General features: G+C 33.6%; 1 protein-coding gene across 8 annotated transcripts in view; it reads right to left on the minus strand.

Moving 5' to 3' along the window:
* Positions 1 to 299: 299 nt before the first annotated feature.
* Positions 300 to 25,363, minus strand: part of promL (prominin-like) — a 407,308-nt gene continuing 382,244 nt past the window's right edge. For 5 of the 8 annotated variants that reach the window (XM_069841337.1, XM_069841339.1, XM_069841340.1 and 2 more), the window contains 3 exons: positions 14,665 to 14,763; positions 12,308 to 12,392; positions 300 to 4,918 (listed from right to left, as the gene is read on the minus strand). In XM_069841337.1, the coding sequence (XP_069697438.1) occupies positions 12,323 to 12,392; positions 14,665 to 14,763 (169 nt within the window). In that variant the 3' untranslated portion in view covers positions 300 to 4,918; positions 12,308 to 12,322. The remainder of the gene's footprint in view (positions 4,919 to 12,307; positions 12,393 to 14,664; positions 14,764 to 25,363) is intronic. The other 3 variants (XM_069841341.1, XM_069841338.1, XM_069841342.1) reach the window with 2 other exon arrangements.

The raw sequence follows: 25,363 nt of genomic DNA on the forward strand, positions 1-25,363 counted from the left end.
GGAGCATGAACTGGCTAAGAATTGATTTACTGAAATGCGTAAGAACTGTAGGCAGCAAAGAGTCCACTATACAAACATTTTTAACACACAGTGATCCAGTTTTGATACTCTCTTCAATGCTATATGACATGACATCCATATATGTACAGTACTGCCTTGCTATTGAAAGACATGGACTTGAAAAAGTGGCACACACAGATAGATATATAATATGTTCTAGTATAGTAAACTTGTACTTTATTGTGGACAAAATTCACTTTTTATGGAAGGAAAAACATCTATTATTAGAATAACCACTGTTACAGGCAGGAAATATTTATATTTTTCTTTATATAAAAAAAAAACAGAGAGAACATACAATCTTCTATAATACTCTTTTTACAAGCAAATTTCTTTAAAAATATACTGCTTCTTATAGTCTTACAACCCGCATTCTCAACTCTCTCAAGTTTTGTATTTCACCTTTTAGAACATTTCATGTTGATTCCATTGATGTGGACGGGAAAATTAACAGCTATTCTACCCTTGGTCTCCCCTCATGATCGTGACTTCATAAAGTCAAGATCAAACAATTCAGTACCATACCAGCAAATCTCACTCGTGATGTATGCATGAACAAAAGTCATTGATTTAGTTAATGATGTAATACTTTTCTGGTTAACCAAAAAGATTCATAGTAATAAAACTAAACACAAATTGAGATTACAAAAAAATAATAATATATTCTGTTATGATACTTATGATGGTGAAACATATGAAACGAAGACAGTAATTCAGAATACTTGTAAGGTAATGATGCACACACTTAGAGGAAATGTTTCATAAACTAACCACACTACTCTGGCAGTAAATCATAAAATCGCTCTGAATACACAACTTGCATTAATACAAAACTAAAAGATATTAATCAGTAACTTAAAACGAGGAAAATAAATTAATGGTCTCTCTAGATAAATTTCAGTAGTTTTATAACAATCATCAATTTGTTTAACCAAATCATTTGTCCAAAATAAACAGCTAAGAAAGGTGTGAATTGTGGCATTTAACACTATTGAACGAAGAAAAGGGAGTAAGATTTCAATATGCACTGCAATATGTTTTAACACATTTATCAATGCAAATTATTATTCTAATACAAACTAATGTATTATACTTCAAAGGTTTTAAGACTACTGTCCCAGCATTCATTCATAAAAAAAGTTCCTTATATCAAAATAACTACAGTGAAACCTCTCCTTACGGACACCCCCAAGATACGGATACTCCTCATATGCAGACAGATTTTTATGTCCCAACTGAAATAATATAGAAATAATGATGAATTTAACTCTCGTTTACGGACACTCTCAAACACGGACAAGGACAGCTGTTTCACAGTCCTAAAGCTTGCTTTACCTCCTGATTGCGTAGAGAACTTGGATTTGAAGACATAATGTGTTACAAAAATGGAAAATTTAGTTTTGAGAACTGTACAGAAATTCTTTAACATGAAAGAAGACAATAAGAGTCTCGTAGGCTACCACTAGCGCTGCCGGCTACTCCTTGTTAGCTGGAAGCAGGTGGATAAACAAAGTCATAAAATTTAACCTGTCTGATGGGTCCAAGGTTTCCGTGATCGTGAAATTGTATTCGACACATGATAGGGTTAATAGGATTACTCTCTTCACTTCAATCAGTTCTACTGTTTCGAGAGACATGGCACCTAAACGTAAAGGTTAAGTTGAAAACTGTAAATTACAGTACAGCATAACTGTAGACCTAGAATAAAATTGCATGGCACAGCACTGTATTTTCCTTTTTCGGTCTTATCTACTGTAGTTCAAAGTTGCAAAGAATTTATTGCAGTAGACTGTATTTAGAATTAAACTACAGTAATACATTTCATTTAAAGCGAGAAGGGACACATAATGCATATTATAAATTTACTGTTAGATTGGGGAGCCTCCCTCCCAATTAAGGACATCTCCCAGATGCGGACAGATTGTTATGTCCCTTCGATATCCGTAAATGAGAGGTTTCACTGTACATGGAATTTTGTGTTAAAATTATACTTGTCTTTTATAAATTACGAAAGTTTTTCATTCATGTGCAAATTCCAATAACAAGTTCAGAACTTCTTTAATTCTCAACGAAACACTTCATGTTTCAAAAGCCCTTAACATTTATTTGGAATTATAGTCAACTTACGCGAAGTTAAACTGCTATTAAATATTCAATAACATATTTGCAGTGGAGAAAACTCGTGAAGTGTTTCACTGTTTTTACAATTATTTAATGATGCTGTATAGTTGGGGAAAACATAGGAAAAGACCAAACCAGATAATGAGTTGCTGTAACAGCACGCTGCTGTATGGAGTGCTACAGCACGATTCTGTCAATTAACAGTTAACCACACTTATCATTTTGTCTATACCAACTCAATAAAGTACTTAATGTTCAATTTGCTGAAAACTATGTAAATACATTACTGACTGCCTAGACTGCATCTATCAAAGAACTGCATACTATGAGAAAGCAATTAAACTGATGAACTAGTGGACTTACTCGTATTAAATATGTAATATTTTTCCGGCTTACAGCTGTTTCAGTGCATCACGCACCATCATCAGAGCCTACTAGATCTCGGCGTCATCTCGAACTTCTCTGCCTGTTAGGAGGGTGTTTTATTGTTGGAATGTGTTGGATTGTGTAGTCGAATAGTGTGTGTGTACTGAAATTGATCTGTGTGTTGAGGATTTGATCAGGGTGTGTTTTAGTGTGTTTGTATATTTCGTATTGTTCTAGTGTGTTGAGTTTTTGGTTCTTGGGTTGTGTGTGTACGATTTCCATGTCTGTTTTTATGTTATTGTATGTATGGTTAGTATTGGTTATGTGATCGGCGTATGTAGATATATTGTGTCCTCTGGTTATAGCTTTAATGTGTTCTTTGTAGCGAGTTTGGAATGATCTGCCTGTCTGTCCTATGTAGAACTTGTCGCAACTATTACATGTGAGTTTGTATACACCTGTGTGGTCGTATTTATTTGTTTGTGTTTTTTGTGTGTTGAGATGTCTTTGTAGTGTGTTTTCTGTTCTGTATGTTATGTTGTATTTCTGTATCAAATCCTCAACACACAGATCAATTTCAGTACACACACACACTATTCGACTACACAATCCAACACATTCCAACAATAAAACACACCCTCCTAACAGGCAGAGAAGTTCGAGATGACGCCGAGATCTAGTAGGCTCTGATGATGGTGCGTGATGCACTGAAACAGCTGTAAGCCGGAAAAATATTACATATTTAACACGATAAGTCCACTAGTTCATCAATTATTTATATTCAAGTGTTAAAAGTGATGTACGCAAGATTCAAAATGCAATTAAATTGTCTAGAACTGTATTTACAGTATTAAATTTGTGACTCATTCCTTACAGTATTCTGACAGTCATGTTTTTCTCTTGTGCATATCACAAATACAGTATGTAATGAAGGTGGTAATACCAGCACGGGAACATAAAAGATAAACAACAAACCAAATCTTTTAAGAGTTCAATACTACATTTCTACAAATCCCTCCTACACATAATATAAATAATCCGAACACTATTTAAAATTAAATTAAAATGTTCATTTCTTAAAAGCATAAAACTGTCATTCATGTAAGGATGTTTTATAAGAAGAATGTAATATTTTAAACAAGATTGCGTAAATAAGGCATATTAATGTCCAGCAAACATGGATCCCAGAATAAATGCAATACATTCAACAGAACAGCACTGACTGTCCATATGTAATACATAACTTTATCGACATAGTGTGAATTAAACGTCAAAGTAACATTACAGACAGCAACATGAAATGTCAGAACTCAGATCTCTGAACCACATTACACAATGAGTTTTCAATAATTAAAATATAGTTAACTCCTTTGTAAAAACAGAATGGAAATATTCTATCAACAATCACGTGTCTGTGCCATTGCATAGATTGTGCCTGTAATTGTACTTCAATAGAACACAATATTACTCATGCATACTAATTCAGACTGCCACTGAACAATGTTTCGGATGCAGCGACTCTCCTTATGAAAGAGAATAAATACAAAAATACGGAAATCAGAGTAAACACAACAATAGTACACATATGCAAGTTATTATTTAAAACAATAATAATATACTTATCGGCTAAAAACTAAACTTCCATTAAATTATATTAATAATAATGTTATATGGCAAAGAGAGGCTCAGACACACTTACAAAAATAAGATGCCCAAGATTGAGATTTTTTAAAATCTTTTTTCTTTTATTAAATAATTTAGGGTTAAAACTATTGCTTAAAGAAGCTATGATTATGCTCGTTTACTGCAACAGCAGAATATCACGTTTCCATTCTACAGGTAAAATGTAACATTATTAGCATAGTTTAAATGCACCAAATTTTTATTCTATTCATAGCAATATAGAAGTGTTTTCTGTTTCTTTTCATAAGAATTTTTTGGTAAAATATTGACTTACAGTATGAACATTTTTGGCTATATATATTCGAGTAATTAAAAACACAACTACAACAGATTCATCAACAGTTTCTTGTTACTCAATTACGAGACCTAAATATCAAAGGTCTTGGAATTTGGTGACAATATTTCCCCCCCTCATCTATAGGAGGGAATAATCTTCACTTGTATGTCTGGCTTATCATAGATGAAATCAAAGGTTCAATTTTGCACAAGAATTATTATTTTCTTGTGCAGATATGATCTTTAAAAATAGCTGTGTTCACTTATAAAATATGATTTTAATGGGATGGCTGGCTGTTGGACGGCCATCTTTGCTGGGCGCACGTCTGGCCTGCAGGGTGGGATGGTTCTTCATCAATCACAGAGTGTAACAACTGTCGCCATGGCGATGCCCTATCTCCTGCTGTTATCCCTGACAAACAAACAAGTATTACATTTTGCTCCAAATTACCTATCAGTCTTATTACACACTAACTACATCATGCACGTTATACTGCTACATCTCCCACACTACCATATCTGCCAATCATTTCCTTTCTTACTGCAAAAAAAGAAAAAAAAAAAAAAGCTTCATTTATCTATAATTGACATCTGTTAAAAATTATATTATCAGACAAAATTTAAGAGGCATGTTGGTCCGACAAGTTAGCATATAAATGAAATAAGTATAATAAATCCTTCAATAACTGTCTATTTTAACCTGAGTAGTACAAGAAAATTACATTAGGTCATTACACAATAAAAGTATGACTAGCGCTTTCGCCAATTAGATGGCAACTTCAGGTCTAATTAGTATATGGTGATGCTTTAAGCATAAAGACGTAGGTAAAATGCAACATAATAAAATATGATAAAATACATGATGTGAGAAAATTACAACATTATAAATGACTGCACAAACAGAACGCAATGTGATAATAATAACTTGAAAAAGGCATGGTAGTGGTGGTAATTCAACTTCATATAGAGTCTAGATGTTAAAAATACAGAATCTGTGCCTTGAATAGAAGTCTGCAAAAACATGTGTGCAGCTTATGAATATAAAGATGACATGGTTAAAATGGATAAAAAGTTGCAACAGTCATCTCTTGGTAATAATATTCCTTTACTTAATGAACAACTACCTAATCCTAATAACTCTTTATTCAAATTGGCCAATAGGAGCTCTTCTTACTGCAACACGTACCCCCCTCCACTTACATCATGATGTGGTTCTCATATGTCAATGCACCAGTCAACACCATGCAACTGGCTATGTAACATCGACTCTTCGTACAGCTCCAAAATTTCGTAAGTGTTTTATTGCTAGATAACTTTCTTTTGTTCCGTATATGTCTACTTTCCTTACTTAAACACTTTTTTTTTTTTATTCTTACAGATTCACAACACACTACCATTCTTTGTGCCGTGATGACTGTTGCAACTTTTTACCCATTTTAACTGTGTCATCTTTATACTCATAAGCTGCACACATGTTTTTGCAGATTTCTATTCAAGGCACAGATTCTATATTTTTAACATCTAGACTCTATATGAGGTTGAATTACCACCACTACCATGCCTTTTTCAAGTTATTATTATCACATTGCTTACTGTTTGTGCAGTCATTTATAATGTTGTAATTTTCTCACATCATGTATTTTATCATATTTTATTATGTCGCATTTTACCTACGTCTTTATGCTTAAAGCATCACCATATGCTAATTAGACCTGAAGATGCCATTTAATTGGCGAAAGCACTAGTCATATTTTTATTGTGTAATGACCTAATGTAATTTTCTTGTACTACTCATTAGGTTAAAATAGACAGTTATTGAAGGATTTATTATACTTATTTCATTTATCAGACAAAATTAAAATAGCAACTGCCCTCTACTTCACAAAATCATACAGCAGTGACTCTAATGAAGCATGCTGTCCACTCACACAATGTGCTCAATTACACCAAGCAGTAGGGAATTATCATTAATATGACTCGCACGTCTCATTATTAGTCACACATACAAAATCATAAAAAGTATTAACCAATGGAACACAAACACACTACCTAACAAAAACGAAGATGAAAAAACTAATATTTTAGAGAAGGAAGAGCAGGTCGGACGATACTCGTGGTGTCACAATGTCTGAAAGTTTTGACGCATCATTGCCATTCTTCCTTCTAAATGCATAATACTTCCTTAACTCTTTCGGTACATCATAGTTTTTGTATAGTGATAAGAACAGCCCAGTCCAACATTATATGAATATGAAGAGAACAATGTTTTCAACAGTAATCTCACTAGAGGTTTTGATTTAAATAGAGAAAATCAAAACTGGAGTGGGATTTAATTGACTACTACACGATTAGAAGAAAGTATGTAAAGATTAGAAGTAACAAAGTACTCCAATAGGCTACATTAAAATATTAATTGGCTTACGAAAATACAACTGTCTTCAAATGTATTATTGTACCATCTCAACATTACGCTACATGGCAGTAGTGTTTCATGATTATGTTTTCTCGTTATCAGTTGTGCCAACTATAGAATCTTCATTGAACTCTGTGAAGGTTACTAGTCAAGAAGGCTTTGTTGATTCAGTTTCATTTTTATTAAAACATTTGCATTCCACTTCAATCATCCGGATCCCAGTAATCAACGTCACTTGACAGATGATTTTCAATAAATCTTAGTATTAAACAATCTCTATATGTGACTATCCATAATATCATATAGCAGAAGCTATAACAAACATAACCTAAATAATATAAACAAGTGTTAGAAAAGTTTTAATTAGGGATGATGAAATAAACAAGAAACGTTTTAATTAACGATGATGAAATAAAAAATAAACATGAATAATTTTAAAAGAAACAATTATTGACAGTACAATTTTCAAAGTTGAATGTTTTAGTAGTTGGTGGTTCAGTTGATGTTATATTGGACGTGTGCGTAAAAGAAGTGAACTCGATGATGTACATGGTGTATCCCTCAACTTATTCAGGATTTCCGAATGGTGCTCTTCATATATATTAATTTTTGTTCTTGTTCTTGAATGCCAATGCGAGTCATATTTGAAAGTGCTGTGCATCGACTGGAGTGGTTTGTAATTTTCTGTTTTTTTTTTTTTTTTTTTTTTTTTGACGTCCAGTTTGAAATGTTGGCAAGCAAAGAAACAAATGCTAGGGTAGTGGCAAAAATAAACAAATGCTAGGGACGCGATAAAATTAAACAAATGCTAGGACGCGATAAAATTGTGCGATAAGCAGCCATGATTGGTTGAAAGACGTCCTTTCGTACCATTTTATTGGTCAAAAGTAGTGTGACGTAGTAAAAGTGTAATAGTCAATTTAAAAAAATGATTACACTTCATTCTTCTAATTACTGATTCTAATCTATTTTGTAACACTTGTATGTGCAAATGTGGATCACATGCTACTACTCTCCTATTCTTAAGTGACTAGAGTAAATCGTGTTTTTAAGGCAAACTTGGCACAGCAAAAAAGAAGAAAAAACGTTCAGATGAATAGGTTTCATACATATTTATGTATTCCACTGCCTTATGGTGGAATTAGGAACTTATATGAGACTCTTTTAAAATCATTGTGACTACAATCTGCACGTTCAATTAAGAGAGATGAGACAGGAATGTGAAGGATACAAGTTATTTCCAACAGATGCAGGAATGAAGATGCAATCACTGCTAAGTGTGTAAAGATATTGATTTGCCAACAGCGAACAGCCTGACTTCACGTAATGTTCAGCAGTAATTTTCTCAATGTAAGTCAATAATAAGGTAATAAGAGAGAAATCGCGAAGAATGTTGATTATATTGCATATTGCATTGTATTAACATTCCATGGTATTCATATATTGCTTACCGCTAGAATATGGAACAATTCCAAAAACTTAATACTATTATAAAGTCTTAATTTATAGCCACAGTCTAGATGAAATATATACAGATGAGATTTACAATATAGTCTACTAGTACAACAAATAGTTTTAGTATCAATTTCATGAAGTGTTATTGAATGTCATGAATTCACCTACAGAATAGAAGGCGTGAGAAATTAGGTACTTCTTTAATTTGGCCCTAAATAATTTTATGTTTTGAATTTCATTTTTTATATCGATAGGGAGGCTATTAAAAATTTTTACTGCCATATAACACACTTCTTTTTGGTAGCACGATAGACTAGCCGATGGAGTATGAAAGTCATTTTTTGATGTGTATTTATGCTATGAACTGTTGAATTAGTTACAAAGTTTTCACGATTACATACGAGGAAGATTATTGATGAAAAGATATACTGACAAGCCATGGGCATTATTTGTAGCTTTTTGAAAATAATCCTACACGATTCCCTAGATTTGGCACCTACTATTATTCTAATTACTCTTTTTTTGTAATAGAAATATGCTGTTACTATCTGTGGAATTTCCCCAGAATATTATTCCAAAACTCATTACCGAGTGGAAGTATGCAAAGTATATTGTTTTTAAGGTATTGATATTTACTATCTTTTGCATAGATCTAATAGCAAAACAAGCGGAATTTAGTTTGGGGGTAATTTCTTTAATATGATTTTTCCAATTTAACACATTATCGATTTTTAAGCCAAGAAATTTGGTTGTTGTTGTTTCCAATAGGGATCTATTGTTAATTATTGTGCTAGAAATTTGCGACGTTGAATTTGGACAGGATTTAAATTGAATTATGTTAGTTTTGTTACAATTTAATACCAATTTATTGACTGAGAACCAGTCACATATTTTGAAGAGAATTTCCTCTGTTGAAGATTGGAATGCGTTGGAGTTATTGGCTGTAATTACTAGACTTGTGTCATCTGCAAATAATATGGGATGACCTACATCTTTTATTAGGGGGGCAAGATCATTTATAAACACTAGAAGAAGTAGGGGACCTAATATTGAATTAAGTAATGAGTGCATTTAAATTCCATGGAACTACCAAAACAAGGTACTGACTTCCACTGGGTAATTTAGAAGTGTAGAGATGCTTAAAAAATAAACATTTTACACATTTTGCAGGATAAAATCCGTTCCTTAAGACATGTAAGAATCGAATAATACATTTATCTCCATCTCTCGAATTTGTATGAATAACAATACTTATGAAATTATCTAATTCTCTGTGTGTTTCATGATTTACCTTATCCTTTAAATTGAATATAGTTGTGATTAGCATCAATAATTATTAAAAAATCTTGAGATAAAGTTTTCTAGTACATGACCTGGTTTTAATTACAAAAGTGATGTATAATCAAAATGCTTAACTCAGAACTGCACAAATACTTTCTCGGAATTACAATATTCATACTTCCATAATTTAGAACACATTTCTTGTAGTAATTATTTGTACATAATAGTTGATTTCTCTTATGAAGTAATTTAATATGGAATAAACAAAGGCACATCAATTTCTTTCTATATATTCATTTATTTATCAAATGGCAGTAACATCATTTTCCCTCTGGCCTCCTAGTACAAGCTGATTTTTTTTTCATCATCATCATCATCATCATCATCATCATCATCATCATCATCATCATCATCATCATCATCACTACCACCACCATCACCATCACCATCATCATCATCATCATCATCATCATCATCATCATCATCAAATTCTGTCAAGGATTAGGCCTTCTGTCCTGTTCCGCCTATTTCTAAATATTGATATAATTATTTCATGTGCAACATTCCCGGATAAATTGACTCAAAGATCGTAAATATGAACAAAATCCATCCAAGAGTTTATAAGAAATCACTCTATGAACAGACAGACGCGCTCAAATTCCCATTCAGTATTAGGAATGCCGAAAATGCATATTTCCATGAAAATGTGGAAATCAGTTTTCTTTGCTTGCCACATTGTAAAACATACTCTTTATACTTCGTACAATAAGGACGAAAAAAAAAAAGAAGTCGAAAAACATTACAATTTTAAAAAACCCTCTGAAATTACATGATACATCAAATGATAAAAAAAAACTCATGTTATGCAGTGAGGCTCAATTGTAAAACTAATACCAGTACATGCCAATTTCAGTGTTATGCACAAAGCAATGTATACCAAATACAGCAGACATATTACCAATTTAAGAAAAAACAATTTAACTTACACTCTAATTCTATTCATTGTCATTAGCCACGTAAATGCTAATATGTATTCTGCCTTTCACTTCTTAATAAATGACATTATTTAAACTAGAAATTGCTGTAAATGTCACAAAATAAATTCGATTAAAATAACTGAATCTGAAATAACTACTGAAGCTTTTCTGGCGACGTGATAACTCAAAATTTTTTCGGGCTTCCAGCCAGGTCATAAGTTGGTGATCCACCATTTCGAGGATGTTCATCTTTCTCATCTTCAGGGTTAAATGATGATGAACATCCTCGAAACCAGTGGTGGTGCGTCAATAAGAGCACAAGAGCACGTGAACACCTTGTTTCCATTAATGCATGACTAGTTTTATTATTTAATACCGTATTGACGTAGTGGGGATGTATAATATCAGAATCGAGTATTTTAAACTTCCCGGATCTTGCATAAACTTCTTATGTAAACTAGGCAATATCTGTTCACGTACAAGCCGTGCTCTTTTCAAGAAGGTTACAGGAATTTCAAGCATGTGCGGGAGAAAATTGTCTTTCGCTGGCCGCTAATGACTCGTCAAGAGCACAAAGCATTAAGTGAACAGTGAATCTATCCTACAGATGTCAGGTGCATCGATGCCTATTGTTCACGTGCTATATCTCGAGGACGAAATTTAATAGTCTGTATTTTAGCCTATAGGTGTCAGCATCTCACTGTCGCAACGTTTACTTTGTGTGGATGTGTGTACAGTGCTGCTACGAGAGTGTAGTTTGTGAATTATTATACCTCAGAGTCAGCATAATAGCATGGTTTGGTTTTCAAACACGTGCTAGTTGAATGTGATGGTGGTATGAATTTAAATATCTGTATGGTGGTGTATATTATTTAAGAATAATATTTATTGGCATGTATTTATAGTAATCAATTTATGCGAATGGGATTACAGTATTGGTATAGGCTACAGTGTATCAGTGTGTTGTGAATCAAAATATATTACTGAACACACGCTTTTGTAAATAACGGCACTGTGGTATGTATTAATTTCTAACAAACGTAAACAATGAAATCTGTTCAAGTAATTTTGAACAGTAAAGAACTGGGTAAGCTGGCTTACCAGGAAAAATTGGAAATAAAAAGACTGGGTTTCATTATTATTATTATTATTATTATTATTATTATTATTATTATTATTATTATTATTACATGTTGTTTTGAATTTATATACGGTTTTTTCGGTAGTGAAATATTGGGATCGTGACATTTCATATTAGGCTAAACTCTCTTCGATTTTGGAACACAAAATTGTGAACATACTCAATATTTTATCACGAGCCGCCACTGCTCGAAACGTGGGTGGATCACCAACTTACGACCTGGCTGGAAGCCCGAGAAAATTTTGAGTTATAACTGAATCTATGTATATGTTTGTAGACATGCAATTTAAAACATATTGCAATTATTCTGAATATTTTCGGATAATTTGAACATAATAGCAGATTACAGTGATTATTATATAAGAATTAGTAATAATATATACATTTGTTTTTCAAAAGTAAGATGTCTAATTCATTTCTGGGTTCAGTGCGTGCAAGAAACTACTGTTTTGGTATCTGCATTGGTTATGTTGGCAGAAATGCATTATGTGTGGAAGTCTTGCACTACATAATTCCTACTGGGTATGAAACTACCTCGTGAGGCAGAACTCATTTCTTGTTCATGGAAGCCACGAGCCAAGTGCGGGTTGGGGGCCAGCCCCTGTAAATCCTCCTATATCTAAAAGTTTTATTCAAGCCCAAAAAGGAAAATGTTGGTAACTTACAGATAGGATGCACAGTCATCATGTAGCATGGCAGGGGGGAATAAGAAAGGAAAAAAAATGTCAGAAACTATTGAATTTAAAGGTACCTACTAACGTAAAGTAACTTTACTCTCTTTAACAACTAGTATCAATTATATGAATAAAATATTACGTCAATGATATCTGAAACAATATCACCAAATCTCATATGCACAAGTACACACACGCACACATGCACACACAATAGACATGTTTGTCACTTTAAATTAATGTTACATTACCTTCCATCACAAATCTGATTAGAATGACAATAATATCAATATACAAAAAGTAAAAAAACGGTTCCTTCCCATTTAAACATCTGTGCTTGCAGTTCGCAAATTAATTCATACGTACTCCACAAATAAACATGAGGCACAATTATTTAATTCACGACTGTAATAAATTTACCCTTTTTCTCTCTTTTGTGGGTAACAATTGCTACGCTTTTTACAAAGAAAGAATTATAATTGTTCGTTATCAGTATATAGCGACAGTATGTTGTGCCACAATTCGTTATTATAATCAATCTTATAATTTATTTTTATTTCAATACCTATTTAAAACCTATGTTCCAAAAATATATTGTGCAAACTAAGTAATATTGAATAAATTTAAAACAGCTATAAACGCTTGGCACATAATACAAATTAATCTGCATATGAGCTATTCCATCTTAAATCGACCGAAATATAGAGAAAATTGACATTACAATTTCTAAATACAATAAAACTTTCTTTTGTACGTAGAGAACTGTGATACAATGCTTTGTGCAACGTTTCAGGCATCAGAACTTCATAGTGTTTAAATTAAAATATTTAAATTTATCGTATTTTCATAAAATTTGCAACTTCAAACTGTTGTAGCTCCGAAATCCTTTCACCCAATGATCAAAATCATGGTTTATTTTGATGTTGAGAAATTAAAGTTTATATTGACATATAAACAGATTTTCTTACTTTTTATGGAAATAGAAAAATTTAGATTTTTCCTCATTAAGATGTCTTTGCCAACGAAAAAATATTTTAAAAATATATAGTTAGATTCCGCATTGAAAGTACAAATAAACAAATATTTTTTACTGATGGCAAGTTGATAAGAAAGTATTGAAAATATCAAATAAAGAAAATAAATAGTACGCGTGTGAACTAACCAGCTGACTGTGAGGCGGGAGCTAACCAAGGTAAGCAAGGCCAGGAAACATAAACACGTGATGTGTCGTCTAGCAGTCATGGCTGTGCTAGCTTTATCACAGATTTTCATAAACACAGGAGTAAAATGACGCCCAATGCTCGCTTATCTTCAGCTCTTGGCCAGTGCGTGTGGTATTGCGCAATTCAAGTCTAGGCGTGTAAAAATAATTTATTTAATACCCTCGAAACTTATTGCCGTACCACTAACCAAACAATGCCGAATCCCTCTTAATAATGCAAGGTTTTTTCTCAATATTTTTTTTTACATTTTTACAAATTGGCAAAAAGCCTAAAAGTAAGGAAAATCAGATTATCTGTCTCTCTGTATACAATAAAAATAAGGATTACTTCTTAACATAACCTACCAAATGTCAGCTTCAAAATGAGCTCTCGTTCAATGTTCTGCAGTAAATGGTTCCAGAGTTCTGAGCGCTGAAAGAGGCTTGTTTTTATAAAATACGCTAAATTTGTTGCTCAATAATACGAAAACCGTTTGGCTTTCGATAGTATATTTTTGAAAATGCACTCTCCTCAGCACCTTGTATAAATAGGGAAAAAATTAGAGTATAAAAAAATGCGAGGTTTTTTACTGATCGATTTCATATGGAATAGCCCATATGTACAGATTAAACTAAACACACTGTAGTGTAATATGTATTACAGTCTGATAGTAAAATTATTTCACTCTGAATACATCTCTTGAATTTGAAAGTTAATATGAAACTATATTACATACAGTATACACAGAATATTGGGAAGTTTGTTTACTGGTGTCTATATATACTGGTGAAGAAACATTAATGATTTTCTTTTCAATAGAAATTCTCAATATCTAATTTGACATGTCGAACATTTTAATATTCTTTCATGAACAGGTAGTAGTATATAGATAGCATAGAAAGCAGCTTAAAGCTGTGTTAATGGTAATAAAATTATAAAAGGTTATATGGAATTAATTTCAAGCTTTGTACAGAAGTGTTACTAAGAAGCTGTTTATTATGAAATAAAAGCTTACCCGGGACCTGGATAGTAGTATGGTGGGGGCCGTTCATACTCTGTGGACAACGGTGGGCTGTGATAGCGAGGAGGACCACCATTAGGGTAATCCCAATGCCTAGCAAAACACAAGGCAATAGTCACAAAACAATAAACAGTTTCACACAAGCAATATAACTATCACGATTATAACATAGCATATAGGCATGTAGGCTAACACGTACACAAGAAATTACCAAAGACAAAAAATTACCATATTTACTCAAGTCTAAACTTATGTGCTGTGAAATAGCCAGTTGGAGCATGCATTTTTCATCACAAGTGAAAGCTGTGGTTAAGTCAGTAATGAAGAGAGAAACACACACTCGCACACACTGTTATCATTGCATTGTCTTATCTCACGTTTATTCCTAAGCAAATGTTAATACAGGATGCAGCAGAAAGTAATAATGACACATTTCAAATCACTTTAACTTTTTTTTTTAATTTTACCGTGCGTACTAGATTTCAGTGACAAAAGGAATCATATGAGTTTTGTTCATTGTTGTCAACTCAGTTCACTGTCGAATACTGTTGAGTATAGAAGCGTATTGATTGTACTGAGCTGTTTGTTGAAAACAATTTAATCACATAAATGCAATGAAGATTTCAACGTCAGTTTCATTGCTTCTTGCAATATCATTTGACAGTGAGCGACAAAGTGGCATACAACAGGGTCAGTACGAAATGAGTATGGTCTTTTTCACTGCAAGAATGTGTCAATGCTTGAAAACAGATTGCGTGTAAAAATGGCAACCAATCAAAGTCTGTCAGAAGGCATGCATTGCCGTTTCGACTATCAGACAGAAGTACTGTATGAGAAGAATATTGCACTAAGAGAACTTTATCCCTATAAAATCTGTGTGATACAAAAGTTGTTGCATTGTAATAAAGTGAATCACATTGAGTTCTGCAGACAATTTTTAGAGTTATACCACACAATGAGTTAATAATGTCTGATGAATCCCATTTTCATCTTTTGGGCTCTGTAAATAAACACAATTATCAACAAAGTTCTTTCAATTGCACAATGTTGGTTCTTCTTGATTCTGCCCAACTCAAAATGAGTTATAATGTAACATCTTCCACCATAATCGAACCTTACTTCTTTGAGAACAAATCCCACGAATCAGTGACATATGCTTAAGAACTTGTTTGTCCTGAAATGCACTGGCTAAAATTAGGAACATATGGTTCCAACAAGATGCGGCAACGAGCCACATAGCCAGGATTTCAATGGGTACATTAAGCAATGTTTCCAAGACGACCTCTGTCTCAATTTGGAAACATTGCAAGGCCTGCTAGATCGTTGTACCTGGTTGTTCCAGACTTTTTTCTGCGAGATACACTAAAGGCACATGTATATTAGACACAACAAGCAACGATTGAGGAGCTAAAGAGAAGGATTCGAGCAGAGATTGCTGCTGTATCACAGGAAGAGCTACAGAAGTCAATGTATACCATGCTTCCTCGGTTAAATAAAGGTGCTGATTACAATGGAGATCATCTGAAAGATATTGTCTTATTGTGTGCTATACACCAAATCTCCAGTGCTTTGTATTTCAATGCAACGTTATTAAATATTATGCAATTACTCTATGAGTTATTAAAATATATAATGTGATAATGTATCAGTACTTTCTGTCGCAACCTGTACATTTTTTAATTAAACATTCCATTTTAAAGTTACTACAGGGTCTCACATATAAACTAAGACCGAACGCATGGTGTTTGTACTCTGTGCTACGGTAGTTGCCTTAGTCGAACTTGTCACGTGTGGCCGCCCTGCTTTAAGCGTGTATACAATCTTATATGAAATCTTACCTTATAAAAGATGCTGGAAATGTGGTCCTTCCTGGGTTATACAGGCATTGTATCTGGTAACCACATTCTGGCTGATGCGAATGATTTCTACCACTGTAATGTTTCTGATTTCATTCGTAATGTATTCTTTCAGTTCCTCCAATGTGTGAGGATTTGTTCAATACACCTTTTCTTTCAGTTTACCCCACAGTTTGTGTTCTTTTAGGATGAGGCCTGGTTTCATCTTAATGGACGTGTGAACAGTTATAACTCTCGCTATTGGTATGTACAAAATCCTAAAGGTGTTTTATGAAGTCCCTCATTATGATACGAAGATTGGTGTTTGGTGTGCTGTTAGTGCAAGACGAATAATTGGACCTATTTTTTTCGAGACAGTAAATGCAGAGAGGTACCAAGTTGACATTTTGACGTCGTTCTTCCATCAGTTAATGGAAGAAGAAAAATCGCGTGGGTGGTTTCAACAAGATTCAGCCCCTGCTAATTCAGCAGAAGATTCCCTTCTTACAATCTCGGAAGTGTTTGCAGACAGAGTGATCAGTGCTGGTATATTCCCCCCTCGTTCTCCAGATCTAACAGTGTGTAATTTTTACTTGTGGGGTAAACTGAAAGAAAAAGTGTATTGAACAAATCCTCACACATTGGAGGAACTGAAAGAAAACATTACGAATGAAATCAGAAACATTACAGTGGCAGAACTCACTCGTGTCAGCCAGAATGTGGTTACCAGATACAATGCCTGTATAACCCAGGAAGGACCACACTTCCAGCATCTTTTATAAGGTAAGATTTCATATAAGATTGTGTACACGCTTAAAGCAGGGCGGCCGCACGCAACAAGTTCGGCTAAGGCAACTACCGTAGCGCAGAGTACAAACACCATGCGTTCGGTCTTAGTTTATATGGGAGACCCTGTATTTCTTGATAAGTATATGATGTAACAACACAAAAAGTTTTTTGTGTAAGATGAAGAACAAATATTCCATATATAGAAATTGCACATTGCTTAATAGAAACTGTGTATCTACTACACGTACATTTGAAAAATTGATGGTGTCATGAAGTGGATATAAATTTAGCCATTACGATACATTTTACACATTTAGCAATAGTTCAGTTCTCTATGATGTTACCACTAACATTCATGTTTATGTACGAGGAATGGGGCATAAGTCATGGCAACTATTTTTTTTTCAAAGTCAATTAATGATATCACGAGATGTCTTATGTCGTGTATTGTATGCTTATTGTGAATTCAGTTGTGAGTCTACTGCTGTGCCGTGCATCTATAGTACGAATATGTGGTCGCAGCACTATGGAGATGACAATGTGATATGATTATCGCACAGAGTAATGGTTTTTTTTTCTTTACTGGGTTATTTTACGACGCTGTATCAACATCTAGGTTATTTAGCGTCTGAATGAAATGAAGGTGATAATGCCGGTGAAATGAGTCCAGGGTCCAGCACCGAAAGTTACCCAGCATAGGTAATGTTATGTGTAATGTGTAATGCAGTTGTGAGTTGACCGCCATGCTGAATGAATGTGACCCGATGGGTAGGGTGAGTATCTGTGTTGTAATGCTATTTCAATTACCTTGGAGACATGAGTAGCATGATGCTGTGTCATTTATAGGATGTTTGATCGCTATTCTACCCTACCATACCCCACTAATACGCATACTGCCCTTTCAAGTAGCACATGCATGTATTCTGCTCTTTCAAGTAGCACGATGCTGCGGATATGTAATCCCTGCCATATCCTACGCCATTACTACATGCACCCTGCCCTTTAATTTTCATATTTCAAAATTTCGAACTGAGCCCACATTCTTACACAAAAAATAGTTGCCCAACTCTCGTATATTTCTTGAATGAATACTCCAGAAATCAATTACTTTACTCCCAATTGTTTTCAGCATTGCACAATCCCAAAAAATAAGATATTTGACTTCATTTATAAATTGTATAGTTGAAGTAGGTGTGTGGAATTAATTTTACACATATTCACATGAAACCCCCATTCATATACAGTTACTTGTCTAATTTAATTTTGATAGAAACATTAAAAGGGACTAGAGGTTCATAAGAGATTCTAAGTAACCAATAGTGCCATGCAAGCAAATTGTTTGAGGGGAGGTTTTAAAGCAATATTATATTACTGGCATTCACACATTTACTCGAAAAATGAACGACCATATTCGTAAAACGAAAATCTTTTCAAATCCTGTTCATACATAAGGTCCTATATATGAACACAATCTTTGAGCTAACGACATACTGTATCTATTTAATAGTTGTTGTGTAAAATGAATAAACACATTATGAAAAGCATATGCCACTTACATTACACTTTGTACTTCAGATAATTATTTAATTTAGAAAAAATGTTTTAGAATTAAGTAAATATGGTTGAAAATTAGTGTTCTGAAAGAAAAGCACATTAATTAAGTAAAAGTGATGTAAGAGTATAAGCTCAAGATAGACTGTGAAAATTGTAAATTACAATGAAATTTATATTATGATGAACAAAATAAACAAGTGATTCAAGAAGAAAGATCGTAAATTTAGGATATTATGCTTCTTGAAACCACTAAGTGAAAAGTTCATATGATCATGGGTCCGATTTCAAATGGTTAAGGCAATTTGTAATTGGTTATTTTACGATACTTCATCAACTCTTATGATTATCTGGAGTTTGAGTGAGATGAAGATGGTAATGCCAGCGAAATGAGTCCAGGGTTCAGTGCCGAAAGTTACCCAGCATTTGCTCTTAATGGGTTGAGAGAAAACCCCGGAAAAAACCTCAACCAGGCAACTTGTCCCAACCAGGATTTCAACCTGAGCCCATTTGTTTCACAGTCGGATGTGCTAACTGTTACTGCATAGCGATGGGCATTAAGGAACTACAGTCATTTACTTGGTACGAATGCATCACTATGAATCCTGCATTATCATGTTATTTCCTGTCATGAGGTTCTTCAAACATTACTCATAAGTCATCAGTGTGAGAGGGCATATTATTGAAATGAAGATAACAGGAGTTATGTTCGCACACCAGATGTCAAAATCAAGGACAAATTAATGTCAAACAATATGAAAAATGTATCAGTTGATTAACATGATCAAAGGTGAACAGTAGTTGAGTGTTCTATTGTCAAGACGCCTTTTAAATTTTGTAATGCTGAATATGCCGATATATATTTTGTTTATGGATTTTGTGATGGAAATTCGGTAGCTCTGTCACTGAGAGTCACAAAGAGCTGGTTCAAGCAACACACTCGATTCACATGAAAGAGCTTATATGTATTGACGTAGGCAGTGGTAGCCTACATTTGAAAATCTACTGCAAGCATTGACTTTCTTTACAGTAACACTATATACCTACGTAGCTGGGAACATGAAGTATAAACATTCTGGCTATCAGTCTCTAAACTTGATTTAGAGCTGTAAAAACATAGCTATTTTTGTAGACTAAAATAGCCACAGTTCTCTAACTGCTCGAAGTCGGATCCTTTATGAAATCTTTTACTTGGAGTGGTTTCAAAGTAGTATCACAAAGTTAAGGCTTTTCTTCATGAATCACTCTGTATATGTGCCAACCTTCATGCAAAAAATAAAGTCACTAACTTAAATATAGTTTTAAAGGTAAAATAAATGTTTCAGTTATTATGGGTTTTATATGAGGAACGTTGTTGTTGTTTTCTAATGCCAGGCATTTGACAATAAAGTCATTTGACTTCTTGCACTCCAATATTTTTCAAAGATATTATCATAGCCAACCACTGAAGCACAGATTTTGAGATGTTCTGAATCCATTTCTTGGTTTGAGTTGCGCAATGGGCAGTTAGGGGACTGATATATTCCAATTCTATGCAGGTGTTTGGCCAAACAATCATGGCCTGTTGCCAATCTAAATGCAGCTACAGACGATTTGCGTGGTAAATCGGGAATTAACTGTGGATTTTGATGCAGAGAGTTCCATTTTTTCCCTTGAGATTGTGTTATCAAATTTTGTTTGTTGAAGTCTAAGTATGTAGATTAATAAATCTTTTCACAGAGTAATACGTAGATTTAGTAACAGGTCTGTAAGTAGCAGTGCTGCCCTTCTTTGCTAAAGCATCCGCATTCTCGTTTCCCAGGATTCCACAATGGGATGGTATCCATTGGAATACAATCCTTTTATTGAGTGATATTAATTCAGAGAGCATTTTAGTTATTTCTGCTGTTTGAGATGAAGGTGTGTGTTTAGAGACTATTGATAGAATAGCTGCTTTGGAGTCTGACAATATAACTGCATTTTTAAATTTATTGATGTGGCATAGAAGATTCCTGAAACTTTCACTTATTGCAATGATTTCTCCATCAAAACTTGTTGTTCCATACCCAAGAGATCTATAAAGTGAGAAGAGACAGCACGTAACACCTGCACCGGCACCTTGTTATCTGGAGATCAAGGATCCGTCAGTGTATAAATGAAGCCAGTTTTGTGGAGGGTACCTAATATTAATTGCCTCTAAAGACAATTGTTTTAGTATTTCAGTGTTTATTTCTGATTTTAGTATTAAATTTAGATTATATTCTATATTTAATAGAGTTAAAGGGTTTGGTTTAATTTGTAGGTTTTCTTTTAAATTCGGGATATTGATTTTCTGTTTTAATTCTTGAACAATGGATATGAAACTTTTTTGAGTTTTCAATCTCAGAGAGGACTGTATGATTGCCAATTGTTTCCTGGTAATCTAATATGAGGAACGTAAAATTACGGACACAGATCAATTTACTACGAAGAAATGCAAAAGCATAGGTCACAGACTTATTACAAAAAACTACAGAAGCATAAAACAAACACTTGGATCATACATTATTGAATGAAGTGACCCAATTGAATAATGAACTAGAGAAAGAAAGAAACATATTTCCCAGGAACAATAAATATACTTTTATTTCAGATACTATATTCATTCATAGGCCTACATTGTATAATTTTAATTTGAAATATAAATTCATGTAACAAGTGAACACTGCTTCTAAGATTCCCATTAGAGTTAGCTACATTTTCTCAGTACTGGTATTCTACTTAAACAAACCAATAACAATACCAACAATAATAATATCAACTTCTGATAGTAATTTCATGACTGTATTGTGCTTTGTTCCTATCAATCTATTATTAATTTTGTGTGACATTTTTATTAACATGCTTCATTATTCATTGCACTAGCAATATAACTGATGACAAAACTGCACTAAATATTTACGATACTAAAGCAAGAAATCAATTTTTTGGCCACCATTTACCTTATAGTATGCATGCCAAATAACTTTTTCCACGTTTATGTGGAAAATACCCATTTCATCACGATATTTATCTCTCGATTTGTTAGCATGAAACAACTTTATTTTTTCCCAGAGAAGTCTTACCAATTTCATATTCAGTGCTATTACGAAAAAGATTCTATATTAACCAACAAATTTCTAATAAAATGAAAATGTGGTACTAAAATGCCAACCACCATCAATCCATAGCCAGTCAATGTAAGTTCCCATATTTATTTGTATGCAAAGGGGAAATTAATGAATTTTTGAGAAGCTTATCATAAAAAACTAGGTAAATAGAAAATTAAAAGTCTTTTTAGGATTGTAAAAAAAGAGAAGGATAAATATTTTTAATTACATAATTTTTATAAGATGACATACATAATAAAACATGTAAAATTTAATGGAAGATGATAATGAAAAATTATACTTTCAGGTCATATTTATAAATATTTATTGCTATGCAATAAAGAGAGTTGAGCATTATCAAGACCTATAAGAGATCTAACTCAAATAATCTGTTTCCTCCATCTCATTTTGGTATCATCATCAAACTACTGGAGGCAGTTGCATTGCACTGATGTTTTTCTGTATAATTCTCACTGTGTGTTAAACTTTTAAGTTTTCTCAGTATAAGTACTTGAGGTTATGAACTTGTGAATAGTGAAGAGTGAGCTGTTTTTAATTATGTATCAATATTATCTTTTAATTTAAATTTAAATTTCACTTCATTATTGTAAAGTTGCTTGGAATTAAATGTTACAAAGTCTTATGGTCCCCATACACACAGTTCGTCTACAGTTCCGAACTGTGACAGATCTGGCCTTCAGTTAAGATTGCGACATACACACGCAGGCAGTCGAAAGGTTAAGATCTGACGCGAAACTGTGTGTATGTTCGTATATCCACAGATTCTGCCTGCAGGTCGGAACTTTCAGCTTAGTAAAAGTTTTGGCTTTTAACAATGAGTTCTACTATGAGTGATCAGTAGAGACGAGAATTCCATGCAAATGCATGTTTTTATAGAAACATAAGACATAGCTCAAACTTAGTACTTATCCATTTCATTACTTTCCGGTTCCAAACATGTGTACTTTTTCCATGCATATTTGCATGTTTTGGCCTTTTTGGGGATAAAAACATGCAAAATGCATATTTAAGCAATTTTTGGCTTAATCATGTATATAATGTACATTATATTCAGTTTAAATGCATGTTTTAATGGTTTTGAGTGGATACCTCAGTTTCTCGACCCCCATTTTAGTTTCAGGAATCAGGATTGAAGAAGAGAAAAACTAAATAAAAGAAAAAGGTTCATTCAAGTTTGCACCCATAACTTCTTGCAATGTAGAGAAGTCATTCTCTGCCTACAAAAACATATTGACTGACAAGCGCGGAACCTCACAGAAACCAATTTAGAAATGTTGTTAGTTGTTGTTAACTGTGCAAAAAAAAAAAAAAAGGTGAAGTGAAATAAGAAATTTGGAACAAAAATGAAAGTGCATGTTTTAATGTATTTTTTGCTTGATCATGCATGTTTCATAGTTTGATAGTGCATGACTGCATGCATGAAATTCTCGTCTCTAGTGATCAGTAATCACATATTTATTAGTAGACTTATTGATTTACTGCATATCAGCAGTTACTCGCTTTGTGGAACATAAGTTTAAAGAATATAGCAATAAAAAACTAAAATTACATAATTTGAAAAATTGGTGACCTGTTGCAAGACCGTAGACAACGAAGCCATTGTAGATACAATTAAAAAGAAAATCAATAACATTCGCAGTGCTTTTTGTAAGGAACGTGATTTTATTTCAGTTACAGTTTTTGTACAATTGGTTCTAAATAAATATTTGTATAATGCACAGTGTAGTTATTCAATACTTACTTTCATACACTCCGCCCTCAGAGCTTCGTACAGGGTGTCTCCAACCTTTAGGGTCAAAATTATAGATGTCAGAGGACTCTAAACTGAGCATTTTGAAATAAGGAACCAGTGGTTGGAAATGAATATTTCGGATGCCACGAGATCTTGAAAGTGTTTGTGAGGGATGTTTTTGTAAGCTGCTTTAATTTTCATAACAAACAATTGCCTGGCGCTTCCATGGTGATATTTGTTATTTGTTATTGCTTACAAAATTTCATGCGTCGTTGTAATGCATGTATTCAGACAGGTGGTCGTCACTTTCAATAACTGTTCTGAGCTCTAAGTTGTTGCTATGAGGTGTATGTTGTTTTGGAAATAAAACATTAAATATCTTAATCTACGTAAAGATGATTTTTTTTTTTCGTTCCTACAGAATACATCTGTTATGGTAACAATTAATTTTAGAGGAGATTCGCTCCGGTGCTGGGGATCGAACCTGGGTCCTTGGTTCTACATACCAAGCACTCTCACCATTGAGCTATGCCGAAGTTCAATCCACAGGACCGGATCGAACCCCTCTCCTCCAGTGTTTTTCCCTTTGTGGCCTGACTCCAAGTTGGGCATGTATGTTGACATTTTATTAAGTCAACTGCCATTATACAAGGAGCGCACTCAGTTGAGTGACTTGGTAGCCGGGATTCCACAGTAATATACACAGTACTCTGTACAGATTCTTCGAGCAACAGTGCATATTACTGTACAGATTACTGTGGAATCCTGGCCACCAAGTCACTCAACTGTAACCATGAAGGTTGGAGACACCCTGTATATAAAATGACGTGTTTCTGGAATGATTTTTCCAAGTGCTTGTGGAGAGATGACTGCAGAAAATTTTAAATCTTCAAATGAACAGCCAGTTGCTAAATATCTTAACATCACTACCAATCTTTCGCGCACTGATTGCACTTCTCATTATTGTATTTTTCTCTGAAAATAAGATTTGATCATTTTCAATAATTTTCCGAACCATTCTTAAATATATTTTCAAATCTTCACTGCTAGTATTTTGCAGACATTCCCAAAGCTTCATGTGTGATAAATTTTCACGAATTAACAACCATTCTTTCGTCCACAGACATTTTCGATTTTCTTTTGACATTAAGAGCAGCAACATTAGAAGCAATGCAATCCTCATTCTGGTGTTTGTGACAGTATGCACCATTTTCACAATGGAATTGAACTAAAACTTTTCACCGAGATATCTGACTGCTAGACTGTGTGTGTGTGGTGAACAGACAGTGGAACTCCAGTCCTGAGACTGTTCCATCAGACTGTCAATTCACACTGTCAGCACGGACTGAATAATGTGTGACCTATTTCAGTTTTGATCTGCCATTCTGAACTGACAGTCCCTGAACTGCAGGTGGACTGCAAGTGTATGGAGACCATTAATTTGTATCAATTAAAATTTGTAAAAATTTAAATATATAATTTTATGTCTTTTATTATATCTTTGTAGTTTATCACTAGGAACCAGATTTTTATGTAATATCAAGGTGTGAAATATGTACATATTTATGTAAGAAAAATAATCTGAATATGTACGAAAATATGTAAAATCATGAAAATATTTAATATCAATATCTGGCAGGTATAGGAAAGGTAAGACT

Source organism: Periplaneta americana, chromosome 12, assembly GCF_040183065.1.
Source record: "Periplaneta americana isolate PAMFEO1 chromosome 12, P.americana_PAMFEO1_priV1, whole genome shotgun sequence".
Taxonomy (NCBI): Eukaryota; Metazoa; Arthropoda; class Insecta; order Blattodea; family Blattidae; genus Periplaneta; species Periplaneta americana.